The sequence below is a fragment of the Monopterus albus genome, unplaced genomic scaffold (assembly GCF_001952655.1).
Source record: "Monopterus albus unplaced genomic scaffold, M_albus_1.0 scaffold91.1, whole genome shotgun sequence".
Classification (NCBI taxonomy): domain Eukaryota; kingdom Metazoa; phylum Chordata; class Actinopteri; order Synbranchiformes; family Synbranchidae; genus Monopterus; species Monopterus albus.
In genome coordinates this window covers 374,812-388,375 of record NW_018127971.1, presented here as the reverse complement: position 1 = coordinate 388,375, position 13,564 = coordinate 374,812, and the positions used below count along the sequence as shown (strand labels likewise).

Genomic DNA, 13,564 nt, shown 5'->3' with positions numbered 1-13,564 from the left:
GTTGAATGGCTCTGCTGCAGGCAGCAGCACTGTCACATTTATCTCCCGTGTTGCATTCAGTGCCTGTTTAATATCCACAGCTGTGCACACATACAGACCTGAGTCACTAACCTTAGCTGCTTGGATCTCCAAGGTACCATTAGGAAACAGGCTAATCAGTGTGTCATCTATGCTGGCCTGGGTAATGAACCCCTTGCTGGGGGACAGCCATGTAAATGAGAGGTCTTTGTTTCTCAGGGATGTTTGGCAGTCCAGATGCACTCTTTCTCCCTCTGAAACCAGCAGACTGGAGAGGAGCACTGTCACCGGCTGCGAGACATCTTTCTTCACCATAGTGCAGTTGTGGAAGAAGCGGGTGTCTCGCAAGAACCGGATAGATGCTTGTGGGTTCTCATAGATGGAACAAGTGTGTTCATCCATAAAGTCTTTCACTGAGTTATAACCCCTCAAATTCCAATGCCAGAACACACTGTACATAGAACAATCACAGATCAGAGAGTTGTTGTGGAGATAGAGCCCCCTCTGCACTGACCCAGGCAAGGTTTTCACATTCTCCCAGGGCAGACTAGTCATATGATTGGATGAGAGATCCAGCATGGTCAGGAAAGGGTGACTGTAGTCTCTGATGGAGAAAAACGGGAAGTGTGTGATCTGGTTGAAGCTGAAGTAGACATTTTTTAAGCTGCTCAGACTGCTTAGTGTGCCAGCCTCCACCTCTGTGATCTTATTGTTGAAGAGCAGGAGCTGCTCCAACCTCCATAGCCCCTGGAAGTAGTGCTCCTTCACCACATGCAGCCTGTTGGAGGACAGGTCAAGGTGCCTGAGACCAGAGGCATTGAGAAATACACCGTGACCCAGGGTGCTCAGCTGATTGTGGGATATCTGGAGGTTTTCCAGTCTGGACATCTTGTTAAAGCTGCCTGGACCCAGCTGGGACAAATGGTTGTGACTGAGGTCAAGGGTGACAGAGAAGGAAGGCAGGGACAAAGGTAGCTTGGTCAAACCACTGGAGCTACAGCTTACTGTGTCAGATATACAGAGGCAGATTGATGGGCAGGTCTCCTCAGAGCCATGGAGGAGACAGGACAGCATCAGAAGAAGGCCTGCATACAGTCCAGAGGTCATGTTTTTGTAAATTGGATCCTTCAAGGTTTCTAATCCCTGCAGCTCTCCCTGGTTAGATAAACAATCAAATGAGAATGATGTATTAAAAGGCTGTTTGTCGACTCATCCACTGCCTTGACTTCTTCAGCTGATGTACAAAGTGACTACAGGGTTAATACCATATAGGAGCCCTCACTATCTATAGCAGAAGATGAAAAATGCTTCAGTGGAGTAGCAACAAATCCCCTTTGCCTTAAAAATGTTTAACTCAGCTTTAAATCAGCTTACCTCAGACTGTTCAAGCGTGTTGTATGATCAGATAAAGAATATAGATTTTATGGTGAATCTTGTTCTCAGTATTTAAATAATTGTACACTAAATGGTAAACTTTGAAACACAAGATCTTAGTGTTTAAACATCATGAGATGTTTCTTCTCAGTTGGTATTAAGTGACTTCCAGTTGAACATTATTAGACACCAGCTCAGGGGAAAAGTTCATACCACTTTTAGACACATGAGCAATTTGCCTCACTTAGTTAATCCTGTTATCTCCTCAAGAAAAAGCTAACAAAATAAATATAAAATGTCCTATAACCACAAATCCATAATAAACCACTTAGCAACAACAAGAGCCCCCAACTATTTTCTGCTTCTTCTTCTTCAATCCCATGAACAAATACTCACAACACTCGTGTCTAATCCTTATCTCAGATCCTAGTCCCAGGGCGCTCTTGAAATAACGCTCAGCTCTTGTCTTCTCAGCCAGGTTTAAGGTCCCTTTACTGGCTGTCTCCTCATCCCAAATGAGAGCGCTGCTCAACAAACATCCTGCAGTCCTTTGCAGAGTATATCAAACAGCAAAGAGCTCACTTAATCTCCCGCAAGCCCCTCCTCTTTCTATGTGTCATTTAGAGACATGCCTTGTGTTTCCTCTTTCATCATTAAGTAATGATGTTGGTTGCTGCCGTCTCTGTTTCTCTCTTTCTCAACAGTATCAGTTTTCCCACAGTACTCTATTATATCCTATTTCATTAAACTTTTAGTATATTGTTTACTAGCAAATTTGTGAATATGGTGAATATTACAATATTGTAATATTGTTTGCACTGTTTGTTGCTTGTTAATACTGTTTATTTTGTTATACTACACACCTTATGCTGGTTTACTGTTTCCTTGCCCCTTGCATGGGGATATGTACATACACACATTGAGAGCCGATGTACCAGAGTCAAATTCCTCGTGTGTCTGACAAAGTGTGGCCAATAAAGCAGATTCTGATTCTGACATGTTATTCATTACGCGTTGCCCAATAATCCCAGAAGACTGAAATTTGGTGTGTGTGTGTGTGTTTGTGTAAGTCTGTCTGGATGTCGGAAGTCTTCTCACTTTGAAGGTCTTATTACCTGTGTGCCTCCTCACCTTGTCGTTTCTGTGTTAGTGGTTTTGAGTGGATAGCTGTTACCTGGCCCCCCCAGCCCTCCTCTCTGAGCCTGAGACACCCCTCCTTCCCCTCAGCTGATGGTTTGACTGGATATATGCTGTCCATGTTTCTTGGTCATGGTGGTCCTGACAGCTCTGATTTCTGTCACAGTGAATTAATGTTGCCTCCCAGCAGCCACCTCCTCACTGCTACTCCCAACCCTCCTCACCATCCTCCCTGTAAGTGCTTGGGGGCTTTGAATAGCTCCCACTCACTCACTCACACTGCAGATGCACATAGCCAATTCCCTGTGGATTCAAGCTTACTGAATGGGATTCACTCTTCAAAAGGTGGACTGCTGACGGTCACAGATGTGTAGTCCTCAGGAAGGTCGATGCAGGAAACAGAAGGGGGAATGTTAGGTGTGAGGTTTAGGTCTAAAACTGGTTCACAAAATTTTTCCTCAGGGTTTCAGAATAAGAGTAAGGATAAGAAAACATGATTGCTTGTATTTGTGTCGAAATGAACAAGCTATTACCATCTTTGGCATTGTGGCATGACACACAATCTTGTCCCAAGGCTAGTCACCATCTTGGCTGGAATATGTAAGAAATATATACACCCACACGTTACATTTGAGACACGTTAGAAAAGGATTAACAACAGGCCTTCCTTGTACTGGAGGTGTTAGGTTTATGTGGGCTTATGTCTTGGCTCGAATGACCTCGGATCATTTTGTCTGTTTTCTTGCTGTAGATAAAATGTTTATCCGGAGAGCTTTTTAAATATTCATGTTTCATTGATTGTTGAAGGTGTTGTCCAACACTTGTGGTTGTTGACTCATGCATATATTAAAGGATCACATAAGACCTATAAACCAGTGTTCTCATCTGCATAAGCTGGTAATGATTCATTTTTTGGCGTGCTCAAAAAATATAAGCATAAGAAGCATTTAAATAAGGTGTATCATCATGCCAGCACAAAGTCAGTGACTGCATTTGTTTTTAGATATGGTACAACTGTGCTGGCAGCATATTATTTTTCTCAGCCAGCCCTTGCTTAGCTGTGGTTGACATAACTTGAACATTTCAGGGCCACATTATTTTCAGTATTGACTTCTATCCCGTAAAGGATCTATCATTTTTAGTGCACACAGTTGTCATCATCCTCAGGTAAACGAGATGGTCAGGCTTCTGTGCAGATTTACTTATTTTGTAAGACAATTATTTCTGTCTTCTCTAATAATACAGAGATAATCAATGTGTCTTTGGTCCTCTAGAATGTCAGCATTAATGCCCTCTTCATGTCTTCCACTCTCTTTCCACTCAATGTGGTTAACCTTTTGATCTGTGAGTCTCTTTGTTTGTGCATGTGTCTATTGTCAGACTGCATCGTGTGGCTACAGCCTGGTGTTCTGAAAGATTCCTGACCTAATCAGTATTGTTGTATCAAGCTGCTTTGCAAATCCTGCTGTCCTCTTTCACATATACTATTTGATTAGAGTCATTGTATGCAAAATAGTCCTGTCAAATTAGTCAGGCTCAGAGTGGACCTCAAAGCTTAAACCCTGCCCCTGATGCATCCTGTCTCCAGCAGAAAGTGATTTTCTCTTTACCATCTACTGCTGAGAGAAAGGAGAAAGGAAAAAAAGAACCACACAGCAGCACAAGGAAATGTCTGCTCTTATCTTGCCCTTGAGAGGCAATGAAGCTCAGTAAGACTCAGTAGTATAAAGATTTATATTCTAAGATAAAAAATAATATTTTTGTTGAACTGAACATTAAACCACTGAAACGCAGAGATGCATAAATGTATTTAAGCCTTTTTTCTCTATGCTCAAAACCAGAATCAGAATCCTCTTTAATTGGCAAGTATGTTTGAACATACAGGAATAGAAAATACCAACAAGAATAAAAATAGAGCAATAAAATGAAAATAAACATGGTGTGCATTCAAAAATAGGAAAGGAATGAGAGGAAAAGAGAGACAGCATTAATAAATATATGTACATTATATATACATTACAGCAGAAGAGCTTTCAGACTGATATATACAGTGGTTATATTTAATTTAATTACATATTTTTATTATATTTAATTACATATTCAATTTACAAATAGCTAGGCTCATACGTTAAAGTTAACTTTCTGCACAATATCCATAAAAACACAATGTCAATTTGCTTTATTTTAACTTAGTTCAATAATATATTGATTTGAATAATAAACTGAAGCTGAAAACAGAGAAAAAACAGCATCAATCTGTATGTTTATTATTGAATATTTCACAAAATATCAGGGCAGGACAAGGCACAAGAGCAGCTCTGACCGCCACATTAATGCACTGCAGCAACTTTGTAAACTGTGCAGCTGAAGGATTTTTATAGCCTCTGTCTGCCACTTATGAACCCTTGAACCTGAACATACGCACACTTGCTCAGTATTTATTTTGCCTTTCAATAGCTTTTTGTTAGCATGGCTGGCGGCCAGCCTCTCAGCTATGAATGAATCAGTGCCTGGATAAAGATTTGGAGGATTGAGTTTCATCTCTTTTCTTTCCCTGGATGAATCTGCAGCCTGGATGAAGTCTCCATTAAAGAGGAGTTTCAGACAGTGCAAATTGTTTGTTTGTGACAAGGAGCTGCTCAGCTGCTCCATATGAGCTGTGTTCACAGTGACTGTAGTGCATTACTCTATTTAAGCATGTCTAACTCCAAACCCCCACAACCTGGTGAGATAGTGGTTTTATATGCTGCATAATATGAGTCTCACACCCAATATTCTCAGAGATAGTATAGCCATATCTTCTTTAGTTAGAGCTTTTCTCCACTCAGCTCATTTGTACTTTCAAGTGTGAAGAGACAAGCACACCATCTAGTGGTTTAAGACCCAGCTGCCTATCACTATTACCACTCAGGGAAATATTATAAGATTTACTGTAGATACATTCAATTAAAATAATGGAATATTACAAAAAATACTGTAATTTCTTGGCCAGGCATAGTGAAATCAGCACAGCCCTTTGTTTTGTAGGAATTAAACAAACAAGGTTGAACTTTTTATTGTTATACAGGTCCAGCCCAGCTGTTTCTCACTGCTTCCAGTCTTTATGCTACATTATTTAACTGGCTGCTAGCTGAGCTTCATATTAACAGAATTACACGACATTAGAATTGATCTTTTCATCTAACGCTCAGGAAATAGTTTGTCGCAGAATGATTCATTTTGCATTTTAATTTCTTTAACTGTCTGTCTTCAATTATAACATTCACAATAAAATGAAAATAATCTTACTGAGGTAAAATCTGGCTCGTACGCTCATGTGTGCAGATGTTTGGCTGCTATGTTTATGTGACCTATGAGCACAGGAATAAAACATCTAGATTGTAATGCAAAGCCAAAGCAATATACAGAGAGTACTGTAGTGTGCAGGGCTCGGGGTATGAACAGCACCATGTCTCCTTAGTCTCTATCATCTGTGCTGATTGTTAACGGATTTCAATTAGGACTCACAGGAGTTAATATGATTGCTCTCTGTTTACCCTTTCTTGCTTCCTTCCATAGAAGCCAATTATGTATGAGTAGCAGTAGATGAGTACTGGATGCTGCTAATAGCTCTGCTTCTCCCTTTGTGTTCACATTACTGAAGGATATGGGTTGTGAAATGAGATCACTACTGACTACTGTGCTATTAGTGATTGTGCTATAAAACATTATGGGCTAGAACATAATAAATTGTCTGACATGACTGTGGGGTGGTAGGTTGTCTGCTTTTCTTCTTCTCTTTTATTTGTTCTCTTCTTATTTCATTCATCTCCCTTTCCCTGTCTGTCTCTTGTTCTTCTCTTCTGCTCTTATATCTTCTTTGCCTCCTCCCTGGTCATCTACTAAATCTTCCTCCAGTTGCCTTCCTTTGCTTCTTGCCCCTTCTCTTCTCTTCCTCTACACCTCTTGTTTCTTTTATCCTCTTAACTCTTATCTCCCCGCATCACTTCTTTACACCTCTCCCCTCTCCGTCTTTCAGCTCCTGTCCTGTGGTTATCAACAGAAACAGAGCAGATATGAGCCAAGCCTCTAGCTTCTTTCCCTTCCATATCACTTACTGTAGATTGATGTATCTTAGAAAATCCATTAAGCCGTAATCAGTAAGGATTAATGTACATAATGTGCCAATTTCATATATATCACAGCCATAACATTAATGATAATTGTATTACTCTCAATCTAGTACCCATATGTCATCCAAAATGCCTGATGGCATATGTGGTTGTGTAGGTGTGTGGTTTACCTCTCCTGTGTGGTCCTGTAAAGAATGCATGAACTTGACAGAATCAGGGAACATGTCCGGAAATAGGTTGTGTCAGTTTATGATCTATGTATTTAAAAAAGAGACGGCAAGCAGAGAAAACAGAGAGATCACAAACAGCAACGTCTGATGCGGAGGAGGTTTACGTGATTGCACTTCACAGTTGAGATTGAGCGTGATGGATCCTGCAGCCAGCTGTCTGTGCCACCTGAGCCGCGTCGCTGTTGCCGTGTCACTGCTCTACGCTCAGACAGACACTGGGGGACATGAGGGGTGATGAGCAGTTAGCAGTTCCATCGAGGATCTCCTGGGCCATCCGTGGAAAATGAAACCATCGCTGAACAGGTAACTCAATTTAACTCGTGGCTGCCTTCTCTGGAGCTACAAGCACAAATACTTTCCCAGCTGATGAGATGGGGTAACAGAGCATGGCCGGAGCCAACTGACTGCAACAGGAGAGGCCCGTTCCATCCAAATTGCCTAGACATGGGCAAGAAAGGCTTTTCTACCACTTTTACAAAAAGACATGGAAAATGAAGAGTAGAAAGGTTTTGGGTTTTCTTTCCTTCCCTTTCAATCAATAAAATAGACTGGCTTTAATCATAGAGCCATTGAGTGCTGAAACTAGCAAAATGGAAAGTTGGTCTTCTGGAACCATTCCCAACTTTGCCCCTCGCTTTAAAGGCATTTGTCTGCACAGGAGGAAAAAACTGTATTTGTAGTAAATTTGCAGCGAAGCAGATGAAGAGGCAAAACTTTAAAAATGTATTTTTCAGTTCCCCTTTGTGCTCCACTCAAGGAAATTAATGGCTTCTTTCCTGAAAGGATGTTTAAGAAAGAAATCCTTAAGTGAGTCTGTTGATTTATCTGTAGCCCCAGCGGTGGAAAAAGTACTCATATCTTTTACTTAACTCAGAATAGCAATACAGCAATGTAAAAAGACTCCATTACAAGTTAAAGTCCTACAAGTAAAATCCTCCATAAGTAATAGTTTTATCCTAAAAATATACTTAAAGAAGCAAAAAGTAAAATGCACAAAAAATGTCCTGTGTATCTGAGGTTTAGATTGTTTTTTGTTTGTGCAAGAAGGATTTGGTTGTTGCAGCTAGTTGAGGTGCAGCTACCCTTTTCGGCTACTACTACTTTTCATCAAGCGGTTATCAATGTAGGGGTTGGGCCCCCTCTGCAGGGTTACAAGATAACTTTGGAGAGGTTGTGAGATGATGAAAGGGCAACGAATGAGAAAAACAAGGTTCTGCAATGTAATTTTGTGTTTAGTTTTTAGACTATTTTTTGATTTTTAGTTTTTTTTTTGTGATATATTGTAATCCAAAAAATGCTTGGAACCACTGGTTTAATTTTTAACACTCCATCAAATAACAATAGCTGCCAGCTGTAGTGGAATAAAAAGTATAATATCTCTGAAATATATTGGAGTAGAAGTAAAAAAAAAAAAACAAATAAAAATTCAAATGCTCTAATTAAGCACAAGCACCTTAACACTGAACTCAAATGCCCTTAGTAGCATTAAATGTTACAGCCAACAATGGGTTAAATTACATGCTGGGAAGGCATTAAAGCCGGGAAATGGATCTTCACATTTTGACAATTAGGTAGATGAGTTCCACAAAGAAGGAGGTGTCACTCTCGCGGTGCTCATTAGAAATCATTCTTATTAGATCATTTCATAATTGTTCTTCAGCTAAATCATATTAATGATCACATTGACCTTTCCTGCTTAGCATTCTGAGTTGGTGCATCCAGGAAAGTCAGTTTAATGACCACAGTTTAATGTGTGGCTCAATAATGCTATCTTCTACTCCATTATTAATCACAAAAAAAAAAAAGTTAGCTCTGTTAATTATCACAAATGTTTTACAGTGAAAATGCCAGTGTGGCTTGAAAGCCTGTAGGTAATTCAGAAGAAGTGATGGATTGCTGGTGCTTCTGCAAGAAGTTCTAGCAAAATGTCTCCTATTAAAGTCAGCCACAACAGCAGATTTAGCCTTAGATGTAGTACACTGGCTTTCAGTGAAGTCTGTGCACCTCCATTAGAACACATTAGATGAAACTTTAATGTTCCCTATGGGCAAATTGGGTCATTGCACCTTTATGTTAGAGGGAAAACTCTACACATATAGTTTGCATTAACATTGTACATTTACTTTAAAGGAGCAGGGGGTGTAATGAGGGAAAAGACCTTTCTGTAATAATAAAGTCGAGGTCAGATCTCTGTCACAATCAAAGCTTTCTTGCTGCAGAGTCCTTGAACAGAACACTGAATCTCTGACTATAATGGAGCCAAAGAATAAACACAACAAGGGGACAGGTTTGTGCTAATCACTAATGCAGACACTGATTCTACTTGCAAAGAAAAAGCAAAGGAAAGATGATGTGGTGCCAGGGTTTTAACACTGAGAGAAGCAGCCGTATATCATGCCTCTTTGTCACCCGCATGCTGTGAAAGTGAGGCAGAAGATGAAAAGGAGAAGGGATTAGGTGGTGGTGGTTGGGGGGGGGTTCTGGGTGGTGTGTATGAAAACGGGGTTGAGTGAGACTGATTATAGCCTGCAGAGGGCAACCATTAAGCTCACCAAATATCATTATCAGATTTTCAATAAGGTTGCAGCCATCAGATAGTGAATGCAGACAGTGTTACGGTTTCTCCTTCCTATTGGTGCTGCACCAGGTGTAACATGTTTTTGCAATTCAATCTGACTACAAGGCCATGAGGAGGATTCACTTATTGCTTGGATCTCAAAACAAATCATAAGCCCAGCAAATATCTGGGGCTGGGTTGCTGTGGGAGTGGCTGGAAGCTCAGGGGGCTTAGATGTGTGCTGCTGTTTGAGTGATTTTACAGAGATTACCACCCACTGCATACTGTTGTACTGTGTGTATGCTGTGGTACAAGGGCACTTGGGGGATGTAGAGTGTTCATCATTATCAACATTTAAATAGCTTTGCTGATAGCTGATAAAGCCTATCCAAAATGAAACCATATTTCATAGATTATTTGTCCCCTGCAAAGCCCCAGCACTCATCACAGGCTAATGCTAATGAGAGATAAGAAACTGAAGATAAGGGAGTTTGGACTTAGTGGGTTTACTTTTGCTTATTGTGCTAAAGTAACAGAAAGGTTATAGAAGACTAAGTAGTTTCCTTAAGCCAGCACATATCATCAGAATGAAGCTGGTTTGGATAAAATAAGAGAGGAAGGTTACCAAACAATAAAAGTGGGGGCCCATCTATCAGTGCAGTCTGGCTGAAGTTGGCCCTCGCCTCTCTGTTTTGATTATTTCCTTATCTCTCTCTTACTGGCTGGCAGTGAGTAACAGTGACGTGCTGTATTGCTTCCTAGACCATATTTCCTGATCTGACTCCAGCACTGCAATCCATTCCTAATGTCAGTAGATTTATTTTGAGGCTTAAAACTCCATAAAGCAGCAAAAGAACAAGTTAGTGATAAAGAAAACCTTATAAAGAAATGCACATTGAACATGTAGCTAATGTGCAACTGGCTGAATGTGAATGGCTTAAGTGCTTAATTGGTGGCAGAACTTCAAATGTCCTGCCTTTAATTACTTTTACTTCATTACTGAAAGTGAAATGGAAAATAAAAACACACATTTGACACCTTCATAAAGACAGACTGCGAGAAGGGTTTAGATCAAACTAGTGAGACTTAAGGTGGATATCAAAATTCATCCACTGCAGAGAGTTGATTAGTTCATGTCTATTCTACATAGCACTAATTTGCACAGAATTTTGGGTATGGAAAGACTTTTTTTTTAAACCAAACAACATGGCTGTCTGGGGAACTTCTTCATAAGGCTCAGCTCTGTTAACCCCAGCAAACAATGTTTGCCTTCTGGAAGAATTCAGCGACAGCTAATGTGGCAGAGCTCATTACTTCTGCTAGCCTGTCACTCTAATTCAGGATAGTTTCCTAGGACAAATGAAAACACTTAATGATGTCCTCACTGCTCAATATTTCCAAGGGGTTCTTGCAGTCTCTAAAAACACTTTCTCTTCTCATTACTCCACATCCTAGTTAGAAAACCACAAAATAGGAGCCACATTTTCCTCTTTTTTTAAACTATAATTGCCACTGGTCAGAAGGTATCACTGATTGTTATGAAACTTTTTAAACTTACTTTTGACTTTTCTGAGAGCAAAATGAAATCTAACATTACAGATCAGATAAGGATATCTTTTTTGAAACTGACCACAGAACTTTAAAACCACTGAGTTTAGAATTTTAACATTTCTGACTTTGGTACCCCAGTGGTAAACTTTATCTACGGTATCAACTGCTTTTGCTGGGCAGCTATCATCATTTTGCCTTAGTAACTGTATTATTATGAGATGTTCTAAGACTGCCAGTTATAGCTTTGCGCTATTAATTTCATTCAGGATTAATCTGACTGTTGTTTCTTTGATTAAATTATGAATTCCCAAAGTCCAGAGTGACTTATTTAAAATGCTTGGTCAATGGTGAAAAAAACATTTACAATAGTATATAACAAAAAGTAAAAAAAATCTTGCATTTGAGACTGGAGCCAGTGAAATTTTGACAGCTGGAAAATGACTGATGAAATGAATGGCTTATTAAAATAGTTGCTGGTTACTCAGTTAATCAACATGCAATGAGTTCTACATGGTCTGGTTGAAAGTAAATATAAAACGTCTTAACTTATTTTGTCTCTTCAATGAGTAGTATGTTTGGAGACTAAGTGCAAAATACTGCACATGCACAGCCACTGACTTTTAAAGATTGTAAAGACATTTATGAAAAACCCTGCACATGCACATCATTCTCACTATTTGCCAAACAATCTGTCTTTGCGGTGTTACTCTGTTGATATGATTTTTCTTTGCCAGGATTGTGTCCTGTCCAAGTAGATAGTGTCTTTGAAGTATTCCCACATTGTTAATAGCCATGGTACCTTTAATGATGAGGTAGCAGACAAGGCCTGGGAGAAATATTAGCTCAGCAAGGTCATAGCAGACAAGGTCCCATCTGTCTCCGTGCAGCCTCTGTGTATCGCAGGCTCTTACATTACTGTGGCCCCGGGGCAGACAAAATGGATCATCAGTCTGATTTAGAGGGACTCTTCCAGTGGTGTCATTTCCACTAGTTTCTTCTTCTGTCACCTTTTGCAGGTAAATTCATAAGGTGCAGTGATGTTTAACTGTGTCATGTATGGCGTCGTGAACCCAGACGTTTGGAAAGGTGCACATCACACTACATCGTGGCAACATGCCTCGGCACGGAGCTCTGCAGCCAACAGGAGTGTCTGGGGTTGACTGATTTCAACACTGCAGCCAGGACAGCAAATAGAAAAACAGCACATAAAAAGAAAGTAATAATAACCATTCATTTTTGTATACTGCTGCTATGTATTGGAGGGCAGTTCTCTGCCACAGGAATAAAGTTTAAGTCTGCTGGTAAACTCAGTGGCCAATTGCTTTGCTCCAGCTTCAGAAATGAGGCACTGTGTAAAATTAGATCAGCCATGCCTTTAGTACAGTCACTTTTCTCCCTATGCTGTACTTTGAGTACTCACATTCACAGTAATACACGCTCACCTCAACACTCTCCTACCATGGAATTTGGTGTTATGGCTGACACCGTAGAAATGTGGTGTAAATGGCAGGCCTCTGTGGCCACACGGCACTGCCGATAATGAGTTTGTAATCTATTTGATAGCCTATAAACAGGGTGAGATTTTTAAGAGCCTCAGCCATGAAATAGTGCCAAACAACACCCTGGGGTAAGATGTTACCATAAAAAATAAGCATGAAGAGGAGAACCAGTTTAGTGCGGGCAGTTCACCACTGCTGAAAATTCATCCTGCTGGTGGATCTTTGCATAAGTAATAAACATGTGGGAGAAATCCCTCTCTTGTTGATTCTTTTTGTGCTGGTTTTTGAAGCCCTCCATTCTGACTGTTATCAGCTTCCTCTTAAGCAGCTTCTTGCATCAGGAAGATGGTATGTTTGTCTGCCAGTATAATTTTGCTTATCATATACAATAAAAGGGAAGGTTGGCTCCACAATACAAGGTTCTTTTGAAACCTAGTTCTTTACTGCTACTTACTACTGCTGACAGAGAAAAGGTTTCTCCAACTTTAGGCTTGTCTAAGGTATAGCAGTTGTATTTTCTGTCCTGTATGCTATGTTGCATTCACGCTCAGTGGAGAGAAACATCAGAGGAACCCTGGCTGTTACCCCTGGCTGTTACCCCTGGCTGTGTGCTCAAAAACTTTGGCTGCAGACCAAGAAACAAGCGGGAGGCCAGGCCAAGCCACAGACTGCACTCACAGCCTTTCAACCTGATTCCTGCAAATGCACACATTGTTATTCACCTGGAACTTGCTGCTTGGTTGACACCCAGACTCAAGCAGCATTATAGCAGATCTGCTCTGTGCGCTCCCAGACACTCAGCTCAGCAAAGCCAGGGTCTTTATTCTCTGCATCACATCACACTTTCATGCTGAGTCCAAACATCCCTGTAGAGTTCCCTTCCTCTGCACACACAGTGTTACTATGCTTTATTTTTTCTAGCAAGGTGAATATCACCAAGAGCTCATTTAATAAGAGAAAGATTGCTTGGATAGGACAGGAAAGGGCCCCAGGTGGGGGACCTCCATCTGATGAGGATTAGTTTTATCCTGCATATGAAAATTACATTGATTAAGCCATAGACAGTACTCCCCTGCTTCAGCGTGG

At 40.5% G+C, this 13,564-nt stretch overlaps 1 protein-coding gene across 1 annotated transcript in view; it reads right to left on the bottom strand.

The window, feature by feature from the left end:
- The window catches only part of LOC109964653 (amphoterin-induced protein 3), a 1,394-nt gene extending 269 nt beyond the window's left edge, over positions 1–1,125 (bottom strand). Inside the window, exon 1 of the mRNA XM_020608114.1 lies at positions 112–1,125. Within this exon, the coding sequence (XP_020463770.1) occupies positions 112–1,125 (1,014 nt within the window). The remainder of the gene's footprint in view (positions 1–111) is intronic.
- Between the last annotated feature and the right edge of the window lie 12,439 nt (positions 1,126–13,564).